Source organism: Cherax quadricarinatus, chromosome 38 (assembly GCF_038502225.1).
Source record: "Cherax quadricarinatus isolate ZL_2023a chromosome 38, ASM3850222v1, whole genome shotgun sequence".
In the NCBI taxonomy this organism is placed as follows: Eukaryota; Metazoa; Arthropoda; class Malacostraca; order Decapoda; family Parastacidae; genus Cherax; species Cherax quadricarinatus.
Window position 1 is genome coordinate 14,842,874 of NC_091329.1, and position 22,718 is coordinate 14,865,591.

General features: G+C 40.8%; 2 protein-coding genes across 5 annotated transcripts in view; one reads left to right on the top strand and one right to left on the bottom strand.

The window, feature by feature from the left end:
* Positions 1-22,718, bottom strand: part of LOC128692866 (retinol dehydrogenase 13) — a 483,761-nt gene that overhangs the window by 107,324 nt on the left and 353,719 nt on the right. The gene's annotated exons all lie outside the window — the stretch shown is intronic.
* LOC138853736 (CD151 antigen-like) lies at positions 13,001-18,572 on the top strand. The gene is made up of 5 exons (XM_070092109.1): positions 13,001-13,225; positions 13,829-14,011; positions 14,454-14,609; positions 15,010-15,105; positions 15,528-18,572. The coding sequence occupies exons 1-5, from the start codon at positions 13,016-13,018 to the stop codon at positions 15,657-15,659; spliced, it is 777 nt and encodes a 258-aa protein (XP_069948210.1). The 5' UTR covers positions 13,001-13,015; the 3' UTR covers positions 15,660-18,572.

The following is a 22,718-nucleotide window of genomic DNA, read 5'->3' on the forward strand; positions in this document are numbered from 1 at the left end:
CTATCCCATCCTCCCCTTTTTCCTTTCCTCCTCCTCCTCCCCACCCCTCCCTTTTGCCCTTCCTTTTTGGCCTTTGGTTTTTTTTTTTTTTTCCCCCACAGGCACGCTAGTTCCTAGGTAGGGGAAAGGGCACCGGGGTCCATCCCATTCCGTTGAGGTTCTTGGTGGTGGCGTAGTTTGCCGTGGAATCTGGATTGCCTGGGGATGTCCTGATCCCTCTCCGGTATCCCGGAGGGTGGCTTTGGGTGTCTCTCGGGCTACGGGTGTATCACTGGAAGCCACCTTTCGGATTCCGGGGGTGGTGGCCGAAGGAGGTATGCTTTGTGGCGGATTTCCGGCCGCCCTCTCTTTTGTCCACCGAGGTAGCTCGGCAGATGTGAGGTTGCTATCCCGGATTGCCGGTTTACTGGCATGATGGGTAGGGTATGGCACGGGTTCCAATCTGTATCTGCGCTACTTGCGGTGCTGAGGTCCTCTTGGGCGCGGAGGGAGATTTCTGGCCCTTTCATTCCTCCTAGGAACTATCCCTCCCCGGTCCCCCCTTTTTTATTCTTTTTTTTCTTTTCTTCTTTCTTTTTTTTTCTTAAAAACAAAAAGAAAGAAGTAACCTAACCATGGCAGCCCTAGTCCATGAACCTGCTACCCCCGGGCCCGTTCCTGATACCGCACCCCGTTCTGACCCCGCCTCATCTTTAGACCACTCTTCGGACACTCCTCATGCCTCTGTACCTCTTGCCGGTGCTGTTTCCTCACCCGCTTCAGGTACTGAGGCCTCGACTCTTTCGATTTATCTGACCTTCGCTCTCCTCTGACTATGCTTCCGGCCTCTCCCTCTACGGTGCGGCAATTTTCGAATCACCGGCCCGTTCCACGTCGGACCAACTCTGGTCCCACGCCTAAACGCCAACGACAATTACCTGCTGATGATACTTCTCCACCTTCTCATTCCTCTCAGAAAAGATCGACACGTCCTTCACTACCTTTCCACGCTGAGTTTCAGACTGCACAATGGACTAAATTCTTCACTTTACGACCGACTTCCTCTACTGCCTATCTTTCTGACCACAGTATTGGCAAGGCACTCCTATGCCATATTGATAAAGATATTTCTTTTCATGCTCTTAAGAGCGGTACGCGCATCGTCACCGTACAGAATGCTACCCAGGCTCATGAGCTTTCTCGTCTTTCCCATATCGATACTGTTCCTGTAACTATTGAAAAGCATCATTCCCTCAATTCTTGTAGTGGTACCGTCATTCTGCCCCATACCATAGTTCAACAAAATTTCCAGACATGTGGCACTGACATTCTTGAACAGCTGGAACTCCAAGATCTCCCAATCCTCAAGGTAGACACTTACGTTCTTCCTGCCCGCGGGCGGAGACGATACCCTAGCAATGTGGCTCGTTTAACTTTTGACAGCCGTGAACTCCCATCCTCAGTTAATGTAGCAGAACATCGGTTACAAGTTCGAAAGGTGATCCCTACACCGCAACAGTGTAGAAATTGCTGGCGATTTGGCCATCCAGCGAAATATTGCAGATCTATCGCCGAATGCCCAGTCTGTGGTGCCAATGACCATTCTAATACGTCTTGCAATCGACCTCCCTCTTGCCTTAATTGTCATGAGGCTCACCCTTCGTACTCTCGCCGTTGTCAAGTCTACTTAAATGAGCGGGAAATCCGTTACCTCAAAGAGGCAGAAGGTCTCCCTTATGCCATGGCAGTTTCTCATCTCCGCCTCCAAGGGAGACTACCTCGTGTTTCTTATTCCCGTGTTTCAAAACGTCCCCCCACTTCTGGTATCCCATCTTCTGCACCCACCTCTGTAGTTACCTCTCCCATAGTCACTCCTGTAGCTAATTCTTTTGCTGTCCTCGGCTCAGACGTCCCTACTTCAACGTCTCAGTCTGATCTCACTTCTTCGCGTTCTCTCTCACAAGCCTCAGTAGCGACGAGATCTCGTATGACACCTCCTCCCAATCGTCCCTTTACTTCTCAAAAGTCAAAAAAAGGTCCGTTAACACCTCCTACCCATCTTCCACCTCCTCATTTTCCCTTCCCTGTCTCTGTACCTGGTTCTCCCCCTCTCACTGGCTCTGTTACAAGTGTAGAGGTTCACCCTCCTCCTCGTACTGTACCTTCCTCCCCTGTTCCCTCCCAAGTTTCTTCCTCTTCTGCCACCTCCCAGGTTTCTGCCTCTTCTGTCCCCTTCCACACTTCTCCAGTTCCCTCCACCCTTTTGCCCCCCCCCCTACCTTGGTACAGTCCATTACAGTTCCAATATTTACTCATCCTCCCCCTACCATTTCCAATATTGTCTCCCATACGACGTCTCTGAATTCTGAAACACTTGAAGCAATCTCTGAATATATTGCAGAGACCAAACCATCAATGGACACTGATCCACCCTCCGCTCCTTCTCTCTCCTCTACTCCATCTGCGCAACTCCTTTCTTCACAGTGCACCGTTCCTTCGCTGCTTGAACGTTTTCCACTGCCTCCGCATGTGGACTTTTCTAACCCCTCTAGTCCGTAGGAACCCTTACCTGCGGATTTCAGGTATCTTTATCATTGCCAATCATGGCCTATTTACAGTGGAATATACGCGGCCTCAGGGGTAATCGGGGTGAGCTTTAGATGTTACTCTCCCAGTTTGCCCCTGTTGGTGTTTGCTTACAGGAACCAAAATTACACTCTGCTGTTATCTCTCCCATCTCAGGCTATAATTTATTGTATTCTTCAGATCCTTTTCCTGATGGGACCTTTAATGAAAGTGCCCTTCTTCTACGCACTGATATTCCGTACCATCAGCTATTTGTTCGTACTTCGCTGCATTACACAGCAGCCCGTATCCACTTGCATAGGTGGTATACGCTCTGTTCTTTATACTATCTCTCTCCTTCTCGGGCATTATCTATTCCGGATATTGCCTTTCTTGTTTCGTCATTACCACCACCGATTCTGTTACTTGGTGATTTTAATGCCCACCATTTCCTCTGGGGGGGGGGTCTCACTGTGATTCCCGTGGAATTCAGTTAGAGGCTTTTCTTGCCACCCACCCCCTCCATGTTTTAAATACAGGTAGTCACACCCATTTTGATCCTCGGACTCACACTCTCTCTTGCATCGATCTCTCAGTCTGCTCTTCCTCCGCCGCATTAGACTTCACTTGGTCTGTTCTTCCGGACTTACATGACAGCGATCATTTCCCAATCATTCTTACTTCCCCTTCATATTCACTACCTCTTCGCATCCCACGCTGGCAATTTGATCAGGCAAATTGGAACCTTTACTCACACCTAACTGTTTTTAGAGAGGTTCCTTCTTCGTCCTCCATCGATGAGCTTTTACACCTCTTCTCGTCCTCCGTTTTAACCGCAGCTTCTCATTCTATACCCCAAACTTCGGGCAGGCATTCTCAGAAATACGTGCCTTGGTGGTCTCCTGCTTGTGCTCGTGCAGTACGTTTGAAACGCGCTGCATGGGGCAGGTACCGGTACAATAGAACCACAGAGAGACTTTTTGATTTTAAGCAGAAGCGTGCGATCGCTCGCCGTGTCATCCGTGACGCTAAACGCACTTGCTGGTGAGATTATGTCTCCACCATCACCTCTGCTTCCTCTATGAGTGCAGTCTGGAAAAAAGTACGAAAATTGAGTGGTAAATATTCTCCTGACCCGGCTCCTGTTCTGCGGGTTGCCGGTGTTGATATAGCAAACCCACTAGATGTTGCCAATGAAATTGGCAATCATCTGGTCCGTATTTCTCAGGGACTCCATCTATGCCCCTCATTTCTTTCCTCAAAGTCTGCCAGAGAGTTAGCACCCTTGGACTTTTCTTCTCTCAGAGAAGGACAGTATAATGTGCCTTTTACACTTCAAGAACTGGAGGCAACACTCTCAGCTTGCCGATCATCGGCAGCTGGGCCCGACGACATTCATATTCGTATGCTACAACATTTACATCAGTCAGCCCTTGCAGTCCTATTATGCCTTTACAATCTTATTTGGTCACAAGTTCTTCCACAGCTGTGGAAATCCGCCATTGTTCTCCCTTTCCGCAAACCAGGCACTACAGGACATGAAACCTCCCACTATCGTCCCATTGCTCTTACCAGTGCAGTTTGCAAAGTGATGGAACGCCTAGTACATAGACGTTTAGTGTGGTATTTAGAGACACACAACAGTCTCTCCACTCGTCAATATGGCTTTCGTAAGGGACGTTCTACCATAGACCCCTTACTACGCTTGGATACGTATGTTCGTAATGCCTTTGTGAATAACCACTCAGTTATTGCCATATTTTTTGACCTTGAGAAGGCATATGACACAACTTGGAGGTATAATATTTTAGCCCAAGCCCACTCCTTAGGCCTTTGAGGCAATCTACCATCCTTCCTTAGGAACTTTTTAACTGACAGGCATTTCCGTGTTCGGGTTAATAATGTGCTCTCCCCGGACTTTATCCAAGCTGAAGGTGTCCCCCAGGGATGTGTTCTGTGCACAACACTTTTTCTCCTTGCTATTAATGATTTGGCCTCTAGTCTTCCATCAAATATTTGGTCATCACTCTATGTTGATGACTTCGCTATTGCCTGTGCAGGCGCTGACTGTCACCTTATTACAGTTTCTCTCCAGCATGCAGTCGACCGTGTTTCCAATTGGGCCACCACACATGGGTTTAAATTTTCCAGCACTAAAACCCACCAAATTACTTTCACTAGATGCTCTGTCATCTCCGATCATCCTTTGTACCTCTATGGCTCCCGTATCCCTGAACGTGATACAGTCAAGTTTCTGGGCCTCCTCTTTGATCGTAGGTTATCCTGGAAACCTCACATTACCTCTCTGAAGGCAACTTGTCACAGCCGGCTGAACCTTCTTAAAACCCTTGCTCATCTTTCATGGGGAGCTGATCGTCGAACCCTCCTTCGCCTACATTCCACCCTTATTTTATTGAAACTTGATTATGGTGACCAGATCTATTCAGCGGCATCTCCTGCTACTCTCTCTAGCCTTAACCCCATTCATCACCAAGGATTACGTTTATGCCTTGGTGCTTTTCGCTCTTCCCCTGTCGAGAGCCTCTATGCAGAAGCGAACGTTCCATCCTTATCCGATCGCCGTGATGCCCATTGCCTTCGCTTCTATGTACGCTCTCATGATCTCCGCAATCCTTCCATTTATAGAATGGTCACTGATATTAGTAGACATTCTTTATTTGTTCGCCGCCCCTGTTTACTCCGTCCCTTCTCTCTTCGCCTTCATTCGCTCTTGTCTTCTCTTCAATTACCACCTTTCTATGTACATGTAGCATCTCACTTTTCCCTACCCCCCTGGGAAGTTCCAGCTGTTCGAGTCTGTTCTTTCACTCTCCCTTGCTCGAAAGCCCAACTGTCTACAGTCGCTTCCCGCTCTCTTTTTCTTGACCACTTTCACTCTCATTCTCATGCCATTGCTGTGTACACAGATGGCTCTAAGTCTTCTGACGGCATAGGATTCGCAGCAGTGTTTCCGGACAGCGTCGTACAAGGGCATTTACTATCTTCGGCTAGTATTTTTACTGCTGAATTGTATGCCATCCTTACAGCACTTATCCATATTGCATCTATGCCTGTGTCATCATTTGTGGTTGTCTCAGACTCACTTAGTGCTTTACAGGCTATACAGAAATTTGATACACCTCACCCCTTAGTCCTCCGTATCCAACTTTGGCTATGCCGCATCTTTACCAAGCATAAAGATATTGTTTTTTGTTGGGTCCCTGGTCATGTTGACGTACAGGGCAATGAACAGGCAGACACTGCTGCGCGGTCAGCAGTACATGACCTACCAGTTTCATGTATAGGTATTCCATTTACGGACTATTTTGCTGCAATATCTTCCCACCTTCACACCCGTTGGCAACAACGTTGGTCTACTATGCTCGGCAACAAACTTCAATCTTTTAAACCGAGTATAGGTTACTGGCCGTCTTCTTATCACCACTGTCGAGGTTGGGAGACTACTCTCTCCCCTCTTCGCATTGGCCATACTCGTCTTAATCATGGATATCTCATGGAGAGGCGCCCTGCTCCTCTCTGTGAGAATTGCCAAGTTCCATTATCAGTCAGCCACATTCTGTTGGACTGCCCACTTTATCAATGAGCACGCAGAATTTACCTCCGTCGTCGTCTTCGCTCTGCTGCTCTCTCTTTACCTTCCCATCTCGCTGATGGACCCACCTTTCATCCAGACTCTCTCATTGACTTTTTGACAACAACTGACTTACTTCACAAATTCTGATACCTTCAGCCCTTTCTACTTCAATCTCTTGCTACCCTCTACCCCCGTTCTATCCCCTGCCCCGCTGTTTTCTGTAACCTACTGATCATCCCTCCTCCCTTCTGCCATCCAATACGCTCGCTTCCTTCCCTACCCTGCAGTGCTGTATAGCCCTTGTTGCTTAGCACTTCTTTTTGATTATAATAATAATAATCAGGGAGAGTGACCTAGTTGCGACCAGTGAAGAGGCGGGGCCAGGAGCTTGGACTCGACCCCTGCAACCTCAACTAGGTGAGTACAACTAGGTGAGTACACACACACACACACACACACACACACACACAGAGCAGAGATGCTGTGCATGCCCCTAACCACAATCTTCAACACATCCCTTGAAACTGGGCAACTACCTGAGAAATGGAAGACGGCAAATGTAGCCCCCATATTTAAGAAAGGAAACAGAAATGAGGTACTAAACTACAGACCTGTGTCTTTGACATGTATTGTGTGCAAAGTCATGGAGAAGATTATCAGGAGGAGAGTGGTGGAACACCTGGAACGGAACAAGATTATAAATGAAAACCAGCATGGGTTCATGGAAGGGAAATCCTGTGTCACAAACCTTCTGGAGTTTTATGACAAGGTAACAGAAGTAAGACACGAGAGAGAGGGGTGGGTTGATTGCATTTTCCTAGACTGCAGGAAGGCCTTTGACACAGTTCCCCACAAGAGATTAGTGCAGAAGCTGGAGGATCAGGCGCATATAACAGGGAGGGCACTGCAATGGATCAGGGAATACCTGACAGGGAGGCAACAACAAGTCATGGTACGTGAAGAGGTATCACAGTGGGCACCTGTGACGAGCGGGGTCCCACAGGGGTCAGTTCTAGGACCAGTGCTATTTTTGATATATGCGAACGACATGATGGAAGGAATAGACGCTGAAGTGTCCCTATTTGCAAATGATGTGAAGCTGATGAGAAGAATTAAATCGGATGAGGATGAGGCAGGACTGCAAAGAGACCTGGACAGGCTGGACATGTGGTCCAGAAACTGGCTTCTCGAATTCAACCCTGCCAAATGCAAAGTCATGAAGATTGGGGAGGGGCAAAGAAGACCACAGACAGAGTACAGGCTAGGTGGACAAAGACTACAGACCTCACTCAGGGAGAAAGACCTTGGGGTGACCATAACACCGAGCACGTCACCGGAGGCACACAACAACCAAATAACTGCTGCAGCATACGGGCGCCTGGCAAACCTGAGAATAGCGTTCCGATACCTTAATAAGGAATCGTTCAAGACACTGTACACTGTGTATGTTAGGCCCATACTTGAGTATGCAGCACCAGTCTGGAACCCACACCTGGTCAAGCATGTCAAGAAGTTAGAGAAAGTACAAAGGTTTGCAACAAGGCTAGTCCCAGAGCTTAGGGAAATGTCGTACGAGGAAAGGTTGAGGGAAATCGGACTGACGACACTGGAGGACAGAAGGGTCAGGGGAGACATGATAACGACATACAAGATACTGCAGGGAATAGACAAGGTGGATAGAGATAGGATGTTCCAGAGAGGGGACACAGAAACAAGGGGTCACAACTGGAAGCTGAAGACTCAGATGAGTCACAGGGACGTTAGGAAGTATTTCTTCAGTCATAGAATCGTCAGGAAGTGGAATAGCCTAGCAAGTGAAGTAGTGGAGGCAGGAACCATACATAGTTTTAAGAAGAGGTATGACAAAGCTCAGGAAGCAGAGAGGGAGAGGACCTAGTAGCGATCAGTGAAGAGGCGGGGCCAGGAGCTAAGTCTTGACCCCTGCAACCACAATTAGGTGAGTACACACACACATGCACATGCATACGCACATGCACGCACGCACAGTGGAACCTCAAATATCGAACTTAATCTGTTCCAGGAATTAGTTCTAAATTCGAAAAGTCTGAACAGCGAAGCAATATTTCCCATAAGAAATATTGGAAATACAATTAGTCCGTTCCAGAAACCCAAAAATATTCACCAAAAAAAATACATTTTATAGAGATTAATTATAGTTTTACATACACACAGCAAATATAGTGTTCAATTATGTATTAATAAATATAAATAAACATAAAATAACACTTTACTTACCTTTATTGAAGACTAGTGATGGCATCTGGAAGATAGGGAGGAGGAAGGAGGGAGTTGGGGTTAGTGTTTGGAAGGAGAATCCCCCTCCATGAGGACTTCAGGTATCAAAGCCCTCTCTGGGGTTACTTCCATTCTCTGTCTTTTAATGCCACAAGGACCAGCTTGAGAGTCATTGGACCCCCTGTCTCACAAAATAACTGTCCACAGTCCTCTGTTTCTGGTGCCTCTTTATGATTTCCCTAAAATGTGACATGGTTCTATCACTGAACTTGTTGCAAAGATGGCTTGTTTCAGCTTGCTCAGGGTGGTACTTCTCCACAAACATTTGGACATCATTCCACTTGGACATCATTCCACTTCTGTATTATTTCCTTCTATGGTGTTTCTCACTTTCTTTACCACAGGGGTACCACTAGCAAGTTTCTTTGGGCCCATTGTAGCTTATTTCACAGTCCCACAAGCACTAAACACAATGAAATAATCGTAAAATGTTTGAATGAGAGCGCAGGTTAGTGTTCACTCAAGCATCAACAAAACCAGACTGGCTCACGGCGCCTGCGTGGGGACGCGGACAGAGTGGGCTGCCGGACAGGTCCGGTACCTGGCGGTTTGAAAATAGGGGTGAGTTTGATAATAGGGACAAAGTTGGCTCGAAAAAAGGGGTTCTACAGTGGACCCCCGGTATTCAATGGCATCGGTATTCGATAAATCCGGTTTTCGATGCATTTTAACGCAAAAATTTTTCCTCGGTATTCGATTGAAAACCCGGTATTCGTTACGATTCGTACGAGACCTGTCCACGTGTGGCCTGAACTGCTCCGTGTGTGCTAGTGTTTACAAGCCAGCCAGTGTGCACGCATCTAAGGATACATTCAGTACATTCCATATTATCCATACATGTATTATCACTGTGTTTGGTGCTTGTTTCTGCAAAATAAGTCACCATGGGCCCCAAGAAAGCTTCTAGTGCCAACCCTTCGAGAAAAAAGTCGCTAATGACTTATGAAATGAAGAAAGAGATAATTGCAAAGTACGAAAGTGGAGTGCGTGTGTTGGAGCTGGTCAGGTTGTATAATAAACCCCAATCAACCATCTCTACTATAGTGACCAGGAAAACGGCAATCAAGGAAGCTGTTCTTGCAAAAGGTGCAACTGTGATTACGAAACAGCGACCGCAAGTGTTAGAAAATGTTGAGAGATTGTTACTGGTGTAGATAAATGAAAAACAGATAGCAGGAGATAGCATCTCTCAAGCGATCATTTGTGAAAAGGCTAGGCAGTTGCATGACGATTTGGTAAAGAAATTGCCTGCAACTAGTGGTGATGTGAGTGAATTTAAGGCCAACAAAGGTTGGTTTGAAAGATTTAAGAATCGTAGTGGCATACATAGTGTGATTAGGCATGGTGAGGCTGCCAGTTATGTTGTGCAACAGAAGTCCAGAAAAGGGCTTGCTACCTCAAGTCCTAATGGAAGGGGATTCCCCTTCGAAACACTAACACCTCTCCCCTCCTCCCATCCCACCACTCATCACCAGATCTTCATTAAAGGTAAGTGTCAATTATTTTATTGTTATTGTAATTATTCTATTGCATTAAACTTAATATTTCATGTAGTAAAAATTTTTTTTTTCATACTTTTGGGTGTCTTGCACGGATTAATTTGATTTCCATTATTTCTTATGAGGAAAATTGATTCGGTTTTCGATATTATCGGTATTCGATGAGCTCTCAGGAACGGATTAATATCGAATACCGGGGTCCACTGTATTTTCGAAGAGTTCGATAAGCGATATGTTCGAAATTTGAGGTTCCACTGTAGTATATCACTTTATATTGTACAGTGGACCCCCACATACTGTTGGCATCACATAACGTTAAATCCTCATACCGCTACATTTTATCGCCAAGATTTTGCCTTGCATACCGCTAAAAAACCCGCTCAACGCTGTTCGTCCGAGACGCGTCTAATGTGCGCCCTTAGCCAGCCTCACACATTCCACCGGTGGCATTGTTTACCAGCCAGCCTCCGCGGTAACATCCAAGCATACAATCGGAACATTTCGTATTATTACAGTGTTTCTGGTGATTTTATCTGCAAAATAAGTGACCATGGGCCCCAAGAAAGCTTCTAGTGCCAACCCTACAGCAATAAGGGTGAGAATTACTATAGAGATGAAGAAAGAGATCATTGATAAGTATGAAAGTGGAGTGCGTGTTTCCGAGCTGGCCAGGTTGCATAGTAAACCCCAATCAACCATCGCTACTATTGTGGGCAACAAAAAGGCAAGGAAGCTGTTCTTGCCAAAGGTTTAACTGTGTTTTCGAAACAGAGATCGCAAGTGATGGAAGATGTTGAGAGACTCTTATTGGTGTGGATAAATGAGAAACAGATAGCAGGAGATAGCATCTCTCAAGTGATCATAAGTGAAAAGGCTAGGAAGTTGCATCAGGATTTAATTAAAAAAATGCCTGCAACTAGTGATGATGTGAGTGAATTTAAGGCCAGCAAAGGTTGGTTTGAGAGATTTAAGAGGCGTAGTGGCATACTTAGTGTGATAAGGCATGGTGAGGCTGCCAGTTCGGACCACAAAGCAGCTGAAAAATATGTGCAGGAATTCAAGGAGTACATAGAAACTGAAGGACTGAAACCTGAACAAGTGTTTAATTGTGATGAAACAGGCCTGTTTTGGAAGAAAATGCCAAGCAGGACCTACATTACTCAGGAGGAAAAGGCACTCCCAGGACATAAGCCTACGAAAGACAGGCTTACTCTGTTGATGTGTTCCAATGCTACTGGTGATTGCAAAGTGAAGCCTTTATTAGTGTATCACTCTGAAACTCCCAGACCGTTCAGGCAAAAGAATGTCCTCAAGGAGAATTTGTGTGTGCTGTGGAGGGCAAACAGTAAGGCATGGGTCACTAGGGACTTTTTCTATGATTGGTTACACCAAGCATTTGCCCCCAATGTGAAAGATTACCTAATTGAAAAGAAATTAGAACTTAAGTGCCTCCTGGTGTTAGACAATGCCCCTGGTCATCCTACAGACGTGGCAGAGCGACTTTATGGGGACATGAAATTCATTAAGGTGAAGTTTTTGCCTCCTAATACCACTCCTCTCCTGCAGCCCATGCACCAGCAGGCTATTGCAAACTTCAAAAAACTGTACACAAAAGCTCTGTTTGAAAGGTGCTTTGTAGTGACCTCAGAAACTCAACTGACTCTAAGATACTTTTGGAGAGAGCACTTTAATATCCTCAATTGTGTAAACCTTATAGGTAAGGCTTGGGAGGGAGTGACTAAGAGGACCTTGAACTCTGCTTGGAAGAAACTGTGGCCAGAATGTGTAGATCAAAGGGATTTTGAAGGGTTTCAGGCTAACCCTGAGAATCCTATGCCAGTTGAGGAATCCATTATGGCACTGGGAAAGTCCTTGGGGTTGGAGGTTAGTGGGGATGATGTGGAAGAGTTGGTGGAGGAGGACAATGAAGAACTAACCACTGATGAGCTGATAGATCAACTTCAACAGCAGATCAACTTCAACAGCAAGAGGCCAGACCTGAGGAAACTGGTTCGAAGGAGGGGAGAGAGAAATTGAAGAAATTGCCTACTACAAAGATTAAGGAAATCTGTGCAAAGTGGCTTGAAGTGCAAACCTTCATGGATGAAAATCACCCTCACACTGCTATTGCAAGCCGTGCTGGTGACTATTACACTGACAATGTTGTGAAACACTTTAGGGAAGTCATAAAGGAACGAGAGGTACAGGCCACTATGGACAGATATGTTGTGCGACAGAACTCCAGTGACTCTGAAGCTGGTCCTAGTGGCATTAAAAGAAGAAGGGAAGTAACCCCAGAAAAGGACTTGACACCTCAAGTCTTAATGGAAGGGGATTCCCCTTCTAAACACTAACACTCTCTCCTCCTCCCATCCCATCAATCATCACCAGATCTTCAATAAAAGTAAGTGTCATGTAATTGTGCATGCCTTTTTCAGTTTGTGTGTATTAAAATTAATATTTCATGTGGTAAAAATTTTTTTTTTCATACTTTGGGGTGTCTTGCACGGATTAATTTGATTTCCATTATTTCTTATGGGGAAAATTCATTCGCATAACGATAATTTCGCATAACAATGAGCTCTCTTGCACGGATTAATATCGCTATGTGGGGGTCCACTGTATATTTATATATGCTTCTGAGCTGTTGTATCTGGGTGCCTCTGCAAAAACAGTGATTATGTATGAGTAAGGTGAAAGTGTTGAATGATGATGAAAGTATTTTCATTTTGGGGATTTTCTTTCTGTTTGGGTCTCCCTGCCTAGGTGGGAGATGCCTGACTTGTTGAAAAAAAAAATATATTTAATGATTATGAAGTGAAAGTTTCAGCAGATGTGCAGTCTTCCATCTTGTAATTGTGAGACAGACATGCTACCTAACTGCACTATTATACAAAGCAACTTAGGAGTACACTGGACAGGCTGGGAGACGAGTGCTACAAAGCATAACCTCAGAGTTGGCAGCTTAATTAAATCTGTACATAAGTAGTCTGTGATAATTCTCAACAGTTTAATTTGTACTAAGTGCTGTACATTAATGAACTTCTTTAACTGTATATAAATGAAAGTGTTGTTTCAGGGCACTGGCATAGCTGTGGGCTATACTGGTGCAAGCCTCCTGACATCATATGTGGCTTATCTTTCCCCTTGGATGCCTGCCTGGCTTTGGGTGGCAGTGGGCATGATTTTGATGCTTGGAGTTGGAATAACTGCCACAAGCACTGTTGGTGCTATTGCTACATTGGCTCCTAAGCCACGAGCATTCAAGATTGTAAGTATAGCATGCAGTATATTTGTTACTATTGAAAATTTGGTAGTGCCATAAAAAGCAGTGTGTTAAATATATTTAATGTGGATCAGTTTAAGAAAAAAAGTCAACTTGTTTTCCCAATTTTATGATGTTTTTTTAATTTTTGACATGACTAACCATGTAATTATATACATATACGTGTGTGTGTGTAGGAGAGAGAGATAGAGATAGAGAGAATAGAGAGAGACATAGAGATAGATATAATACAGTCTAAAGTTCAAAAGATCAGCTTATCAAGGGTTGTAGTATGAAGTTTAGCCCCTAATAGGAAAATCAGATACTAAATACTGAAGTGAATACTGTCCTTGTTTGTGGGTTTTGCTGTTACTACATAGTAGTTGCTTCTGTCTTATTGATAAAGCTAGTCAAAATGACATTTTTGTATCATACGGGATATAAAGCATACTAATATAATTTTATTGTTGGCTTAGTAGAATTGTGCCTTGACATTTTATTACTATTTTATCTGTAAAACACACAAAAATTTTAGTATATGGGTTTAGGATTTTTGTAAATGTACAGTGTCTTTCAAGAAAATTGAATATAGTAATTTTATTCCAATAGTGTCTGTCTCTGCTCCTGTTGATGGTGGTGACAGAAATTGTAGCCACAACAATAGTTTATCAGAAACAGCATGCACTCTCCCAGGCACTGGGTGACTTCATGGGTGAGTCTATGGAGAGAACCCAAGCAGATTATGGGGAGAAAGAGTCTGATACTCAGCTGTGGGATGAAATCCAGATGGAGGTGGGTTATTATTTATGATGAATAATGTAAGTGTGTATAGTTTTGTAAAAGCAATAACCTGTTTGAAAGTTGATCAAATTTACCAGTTTCATAGAAATAAAAAGAATTGTGTTTATACTTTACTCAACTTTTGATCAGATTTGAGGGAGTTAGTACTCCATCTGTGTGTAGAATCTACTAATATTCATATATAATTTGCCATAATAAAGAAATCTTCATTCTAATTCTTTAAGTCATGAAGTAACAAAGAATTTCTGATAAATTTTAAAAACAAATGGTAGTCTATAAGACTGTGTAATGGCAACATTTTATCATCTAAAACAGTTATTGGTATGTATTAGAATGAAATGAAATGATCATTGTAAATTACATATTTGAAAATTATATTGTTGATATAACTGAAGAGATTTATGCAGCTAATAAAAACAAATTAAATTTTCAGATGAACTGCTGTGGTACTATTAGCTACAAAGATTGGTTTACCACAACTTTTGGAAATGGTACAGATGTCCCAGACTCCTGCTGTCTTATGGTAGAACCTGGCTGTGGGAAAGACATTGCAAATGTAGTTGATCCTGAAGATGAAGTAATAACCGAGGTGAGCAGCATAGGATAATAGCATTAGTGTCTGATAGTTTATCTTGTTTTTCTTTAACTTGTGAGGTATTTTCTACCAAGGCAAGTTGCCCTAGAGAAAAAATTTGTTTTTAATTGTTAATTACAGGGATATGAGGAACCAGACCTTTGCCTTTGACATTTCATTTGAATTGAGTGACATGTATGGCTTATTAAGGAAGAATTTTAACCTGGTTCACATGGGGAAACTTATTTGTTTTGTCATATACTGTGTGTTTGCGTGGGGGTGGGGGAAAGATGTGTGCATGCCAAGTTTTGTAAGCACTGGTACCTAGTATATCACTTTACCTCAATTTTTACCAAGGAAAATTATTTAATTAAAGAAAAAATAGGTGTTTTATTATATGCATTCTTTCCACCAGGGTTGCTTCCCCACAGTGCTACATGCCATTGGACTTGACTACCACACATTGAGCCGAGGAGTGTGGTTGCCTGTATGTGCCATGCACGTTGCTCTTGTAAGTGCTGGATGTAATACTGTATATTGATGTTAAGTTTGCCATACTTAAAAGCACTGAATACAAATCTGTCACAGTGGAATATGTAGATTTTATGTGCATTGATGCAGTTATGAGGGAGCATGAACACTATTATGCACATGGCACACATATGGCCATTTTAAAAAATTTGTTTGAATGGCAAGATGATAAATTATACTGCTGAGTATGTTTTTTTTTTTTATTTATGTAAGGTATATTGATGGGGATCCCATTTGAAATTCCAAAAACCTTGCATATTTTTAATTCAGAAAACTTATGAATATTGATATAAAAATCAGATTTACTGAACAATTATCCCACAGTAACATTATACCATTAAGGGCATAACGTACATTAAACAGTAAATAAGGCAATTTAATATATTTATTGTTTGTCAACAGATGGTTCTGCTGATTGCCACAAGCATGTTCTTACAAGAAAGCTACACTGCTGGTAACCTAAGAATTTACTCAGTGTCTGCTGTTCTTCCAGCTACCACTCACAAATACCAAGCACTTGATAATACCTTTTAGGGAAAACACCAAGGCATACCTTTATTTCACAAGGTTCCATATATAGGTAACTCTATATTTAATAACTTAAGGGTTGCAGCTCATGTTCACTATAAAGAATAGTATTTATTTTTACATAAGAAGCTATATTAGTAGTGATCAAATACAGTAGTTTACAAGTTTTTTTTGTTTTTTCTTTTGAGTTTGTTACATCATTTTAAATACATATATATGTACAGTCTTTTTTTTTCATTGTTCACCTTAGATTTGTTTACTTGTAATATACACAATTTCAGGAATTATTATGGTGATATATGGTACTTTGCCTTATTGTTTATCCAGTGTATACTATCATTTTATTTTCTGGTGTATAGTCTTTTGTTAGATTTTGTAGTGGAATGTTAAATGAAAATTTACAAATATACTAATGTGTATATGCATGTGTGTATATACATTTACAATGAGTACATATTTAGTTTTGTAGCTGCTTGTACTCGGAATGATATTGGGTTTGTAAGATAATGCGTTAGCCATTATTATTATTACAATACACTTTCGAGTTGTGATAATATATTGTAAGTGACACTAACTTGTATTTAAAAGCAAAATAAATCATAATAGGTTTACTTAATTTCTTTGAGAATTATTTGGTGCTGAGTATGTGGTTGATGCTTATTTTTTGATTATCTCTAAAGTGAGGTCAATCCACAGCTGAACTAAATGCATAAAATATTAGTTACACATTTATTCCTTTACCATTCTTTTAGTGGAAAATCATTAAATCAGTGATGTCATTGGCATATACAGCCTCTCCTCACTTAGCGACGTACTCGTTTACCAATGCCTTGGACTTACGACAGGCACTCTGACCAGTGTGCATACCTAAATAATGTACATTAGAGCTGATTTCCTCTATTCTGTTTGTTACAATATACAGTACACTACTGTATAAACATTTTAAAAATATACCAGAAATGTTATAAATGGTGCAGAGGTGACATTAAAACAATATCAAAGATAGTTGACACAAACCCACTACCATTATAGTATGCTCCTCACTTAGCAATGAATTTGTTTACTGATGTGGTCTTAGGGACAGAACTCCATCATAAAGTGAGGAGAGGCTGTACTGTAATGGAATACTTTTCTTTGATTGACAGGAAAAGGGTTTTTATCAGTGGGTCCAGTAACTCATGAGAATACACTTATCTTTCTTACACAATTAAATTCTTTCAGGGATACAAGTCCTATTTTTCATTCTATCACTGTTGTGTACTCAACCCACCTCACTAGTAGTTACTGTTTAGCAACTGGTAGGACATAATTCTCACTCAGCAGACCTTTGATCATGTCAACCATGCTTTCCTTCTGAGCAACAAAGTCAGATTTGCAAACTGGAGGTGTAATGCTGACAAGTGGTGATACAATTACTAATTGAAGTGCAGTTCTTTATTGGTGCAACATTTCAGCTAAGGGTGGGCTTTCTCAAGCCCACCTGAAAATGACATGAAATGTACCAGTAAAAGACTATTGCAGCCTTGTCATTTTCTTAGCGCAAGGATAACATGCACAACAGAGAAACGGTTAAAGTTATGAGAGTCCTAAAGCTGCAATTGATCCATTGCAGCATAAAAAGTCTTTCTTTCATTAAGAGGTAAATATTCTGTGCTTACTTGGTATAATGACTTATGAGAATAATCCTAACAGGATTCACATATGGAAATGACCTCAGTGTGACTTTGGGTAAAATATAGATCACCCGTGAAGAGAAACAGAGGCAATCAAAATTTACATGGAATCACTGAATTTTTTTTTTTTTTTTTTAACGCGAGTGTCGCACTTTGTGATTATCAGGTCGCACAGCATGTCTAATCTTTAAAAGCAGTGAAAGAAGACATCAAAGAACTCATACTTGACAGGAAAACATGCTTTAGTTCCCCACCTACCCAAGATGTATATTATGGTAGATAGAGGGTTCTATATCCCATGAGCATTCAGAAAGGAGTATTTGGTAGGAGTGAATGGATGCAAAGTAGTTTTTATGACTTGACATGCTGTTGAAGTGTAAGGAAGGTAACATTTATGAAAGGTTTCAGGGAAACCAATAAGCTGAACTCGAGTCCTGGAAATGGGAAGTACATGCAGTGTCTGCACATTGAAGGACGGGTAGGAATATTGCAGTTTGAAAGTGCATCTGAAGTAGTATTAGCATGCCTCTGACAAGACAGTGATAGAGTGAGTGATGGTGAAAGTGTTTTCTCCTTTTTCAGATCACCCTTCCTTGGTGGGAGACAGCCGGTGTGTTAAAAAACTTGTTTGAGGAATTGAGGAACTTGTATGAAAGCTATATACAAAATATTAATTAAAATACAACATAGTTAATGTACTCTATATTTTTTTTACACTGGCTGTCTCCCACTGAGGCAGGGTGACCCAAAAAAAAAAGAAAAAAAATACATTTTATAATTTTTTTTCAATTACATTTAGTAATTTATACAGAAGGTTACTAGCCCCTTGCTCCTGGCATTTTAGTCGCCTCTTACAACATGCATGGCTTACAAAGGAAGGATTCTTTTTCTACTTCTCCATGGATTTGTACTCTATATACCTGTATTAAATAGATTGGACATACATCTGTATACACTGGTGTTGCTGTTATAAACTATGATTAGCATCTGACAAAACACTTGTATGCATTGTTGCTGTATCTTGAACAGCCTTAGACATATACAGTACCATGGTTATTGTATGGTATTGTTGCACTTCTGTATATCTTTGACATAGAATACCTTCTATAAGTTGATATTTTACCATCCTTTAGGAGTACTCCTGCAGTAGTGGCCAGAAAAAAAAAATGTACGAGACGTTGCCCTATAGAATGTGTAGTATCTAGCTTATATGGAATCATATAGTTAGCCATGGGTATCTTATAATTTCAGAGGGAATTAAAGCCAATGAGACCAAAGAACCAAAAACACCCATAGTCAAAAGAAAGTAAAAGTTTAAACTCACATGGCATGAGAACCTGAGCTACCTAGGTTGAAGTGCACCAAGATTCACCAGATGTATGATGTATAAACAAAACCCTCAGCAGCTGAAAAACTTTTGACTGATAAGAGAACCGTAATTGAATCTTAGTGTTTATACAATACTTAACCCTTAAACTGTCCAAATGTAGATCTACGTTTGCGTGCGTAGCACTCTGACCTTGATTTTCTCCATAAGAAAGCATGTAAAAAAACATAGATCTATGTTCAGAGCGCTATGCGAGCGAACGTAGATCAATGTTTGGACAGTTTAAGGGTTAAGAACTGACCCTGAGAACTGAGGAACACTGTTAGCTGGCAAGTATGCAGTGCACTATACAAAAATTTTAGAAATTGTATAGACACTTTTCAGTCATCATTCTCACTGAATTATCACAACTTTACTCTTAGGATTGTTTCTATGTGCATTTAGACTATATTGTCCATATTGTATAGAATAAGAAATCAGCATAAGAAAATGAAGCAAGAGTCAATAGTAGCTACATAACTATAGAGCTAGTAAGAAAACAACAATATCCAGTGAATCTAATATCAAATTGTTAATCTCTTACTGCACAAAATGCAGGAACATGGAAACATATTTCCTACTCACAACAAAACTGTACCTCACTGCACTATCAGGGTAGGTAATTGCATGATCTGTAGGTTGAAAAAATGAACCATATTTGATGTACCTAGTGCATAAGAAGGAGCTTTGGCATTTCATTTTTTTTTTGTAAGGACTGCAGACATATTTGAAATAAGCTGATTATAAGCCTTGTCTTCACACTGGTAAACAAAAATATTGGTTTTACACTTAGTGAGATTATTACTACACCTACCATCCGACTTACGACCGAGTTCGGTTCCGAGAAACCGGTCGTAAGTCGAACTTTACTACTGAATATCAACAAAACATTTTTGTAATGACTTTATTTTATTGTTTTATTTTGGTATTTCATGTTTTACTTTACTTTTTATGTTGTTATTGTATTTTACACTGTAAGGTTTAGGATAAACACTGTGTACAACATAAATAGTTGTTTATTTCCCAGAAATTTGGCATAAAAAACACGGGCGTAAGTCGAGTGGTCGTAAGTCGGATGGTAGGTGTTTTTTTTTTTTCAACAAACCGGCCATATCCCACCAAGGCAGGGTGCCCCAAAAAGAAAAATGAAAGTTTATCTTTTTAAATTTAGTAATTCATAGAAGGGATTACTAGCCCCTTGCTCCCAGCATTTTAGTCGCCTCTTACAACACGCATGGCTTACGGAGGAAGAATTCTGTTCCACTTCCCCATGGAGGTAAGAGGAAATAAACAAGAACAAGAACTAGAAAGAAAATAGAAGAAAACCCAGAGGGGTGTGTATATATATGCTTGTACATGTATGTGTAGTGTGACCTAAGTGTAAGTAGAAGTAGCAAGACGTACCTGAAATCTTGCATGTTTATGAGAAAGAAAAAAGGACACCGGCAATCCTACCATCATGTAAAACAATTACAGGCTTTCGTTTTACACTCACTTGGCAGGACGGTAGTACCTCCCTGGGCGGTTGCTGTCTACCAACCTACTACCTAGAATTATTACTATTATTATAATTAAAACCAAGCACTAAACCCAAAAGGGGGAACTTAGTGAGATGAAAATTTGCAATAATCCAAGGGTCATTAAGAAATACTGTGAGAGAACTCAGGAGCCTGCCAAACAGGGAAGAATGTAAGCACTGAACATGACTGGGCATGTAATCCAAGGGAATATTTCATTGTACTACACGCCCAATTAGTCATGAACTCTTACAAATACGTATAGACAAACATCCAACCCACTGGTTACTTCGATGTGTGCTATATTATTTATAAATCACAAATACAAAACTGGACAGCAAATTAATGCCAATTCAGCACTTTTAGCTCGTAATTCAAGCGTGATCAATAAGATCCAGGCGCTGCCTAGTGGGAAATGTCTTACCGATTGTTAGGCACTAATTACAAGCAAAGCAGGCAGGGTACACATTGGAAATAAGGTGAAACATGACTTGTAGCATATACAGTATTATATTCTCAGAGAAGGGGAAGCTATTAGATCCAACAAGCATAGAAAAGAGTGAAACTATACCTCTTAAATAAATTTAACTGGTTCAGGTATTTGCTAAGAATGACCTTGCTGACATTGATAGTTTGCAGGCATTGACAGTTTTTTTAATTAAGGTTTTTAAATAATGTAACTGTTTTTAATAGATATGTTTCTTAGCTACTGGTGCAAATCTCACTAGTTATTTATAAAAGCTTCAAATATTCACAACTCAGTTACAGTACTTGCAAAATAAAGTGTATACTGGTATAGATTAACACTTGATTGGCATAAAATGAGCTTAGTAGTTTTAACTATTTGCCAAGAAATTTTTGCAGCACTATTTCCTATTGTGAGAAAAAAATCATGTTTGTAGTCAAGTTACTGGAAGAAATGTTATGTATATATTGTACTGTCAAAATTATTTGTAGTCAGATTTTAAATACAGTATATAGTTCACATGCATATTTTTCTCTGTTGAGCATTACCATGATTACTGTACTATATTCATGAAAAGCACTAAATCTGCGAATGTCATCGAGTGCTATACAAGAGATAAAATATGTGGAAAGGACATCAACAGAGCAGTGATGGTATTTAAGATACTACTGAGTATTTTTTGATGATACAATACAGTATATGTATATACATGTATTGAAGCAATTCTTACATTTATGACTAAGAACAGTAGTTGCTAGCCTCCGGCTAATACTGCACTTCTTATATGCTATGAATGATTTGCCTATTGTACAAAATGGGTGGAAAAACCTGCCATTTTACAGGTCAGACCAGTGAGCCAGTGGTAGGCCTTGGTCAAATGATTGAAAGTGCCACTGATTGGGTTATCTGATGACCAAAGATGCGTGTCGAGAGAAATATTCCCATTTCTCTCTACAATTATTATAATCAAAAAGAAGCGCTAATTCTCTCTACAAACATTTAGTGCTTTCATGAATATAATGATAAAAATGACAAAATACTACCACCACCTCTGTCTGCCTCCGAGGACTTGGCACTTACGTTGTCATTCAGCCTATTTTAAAACTCAATTTTTATTTATAATCATTAGAAAACATCAGTTATATTAATTATATTTTTTGGGTAATTACATAATTTTCAAGACTTAGGTAAGTAATTATTTAAGATTATTATAAAAATAATAATCAGTAAAAAGTATAATCCTATAGAATGCTATTTGCTTGAATGTTTTGAGAGAAAATTTTGCGAAAAATTCCTATATCTAGTACATTTATGCCTGTGATATACCTGTTTCATTATGAAAGAAATTTAATTATTATGATACTGCCAGTCCACAAATTCCTTTACAAGTGAAACTTATGCTTTTTCTTAAGTAATCTAACTTTTAATATATAAAGGATGTTGCAGCATATAAGTACTCAGTCCTAATTTAGTGCCTCAGCTGAAGTTTATATTGTATTGAAATTCTCTCAGCTTTAGAGCTGAAGGTTCTGAAATGATGAAACTGTTGTATATAAATTATTTTATTAAATATAAACCATTTTATTTGTTTTTTATTGACTAAAAATTATAACCTCCAGATACTTTAACCCTTAAACAGTCCAAACGTATACATATATACGTTCTCTCATGTAGCGCCCAAAACATGTATATACATTTCCTTTGTCATTCATTCAACATTGACACGATAAGCCTGAGTCGCCAAGACATGAGAGAATGGGTGTGCGCACTCACTGTGCGCCATATGAAAAAAATTGGGGATGCCTGGGTACCATATGCTCATTTTTCCTATTAAAAAAAAAATTTTTCTCAAAAAATTCGGGGAGCTACACAAGAAAACGTATATATACATTTGGACCGTTTAAGGGTTAATGTATCACTTCACGGGCTTCCAGGAACCTTTTATGTCTAAAATTTGATTGAGTGGGGATGAGTTGTGCCACTTTCCAACTTGTCGTATGTCCCAAGGAGTTTGTGGATGATGTAGGCACTAACTAATCCCCA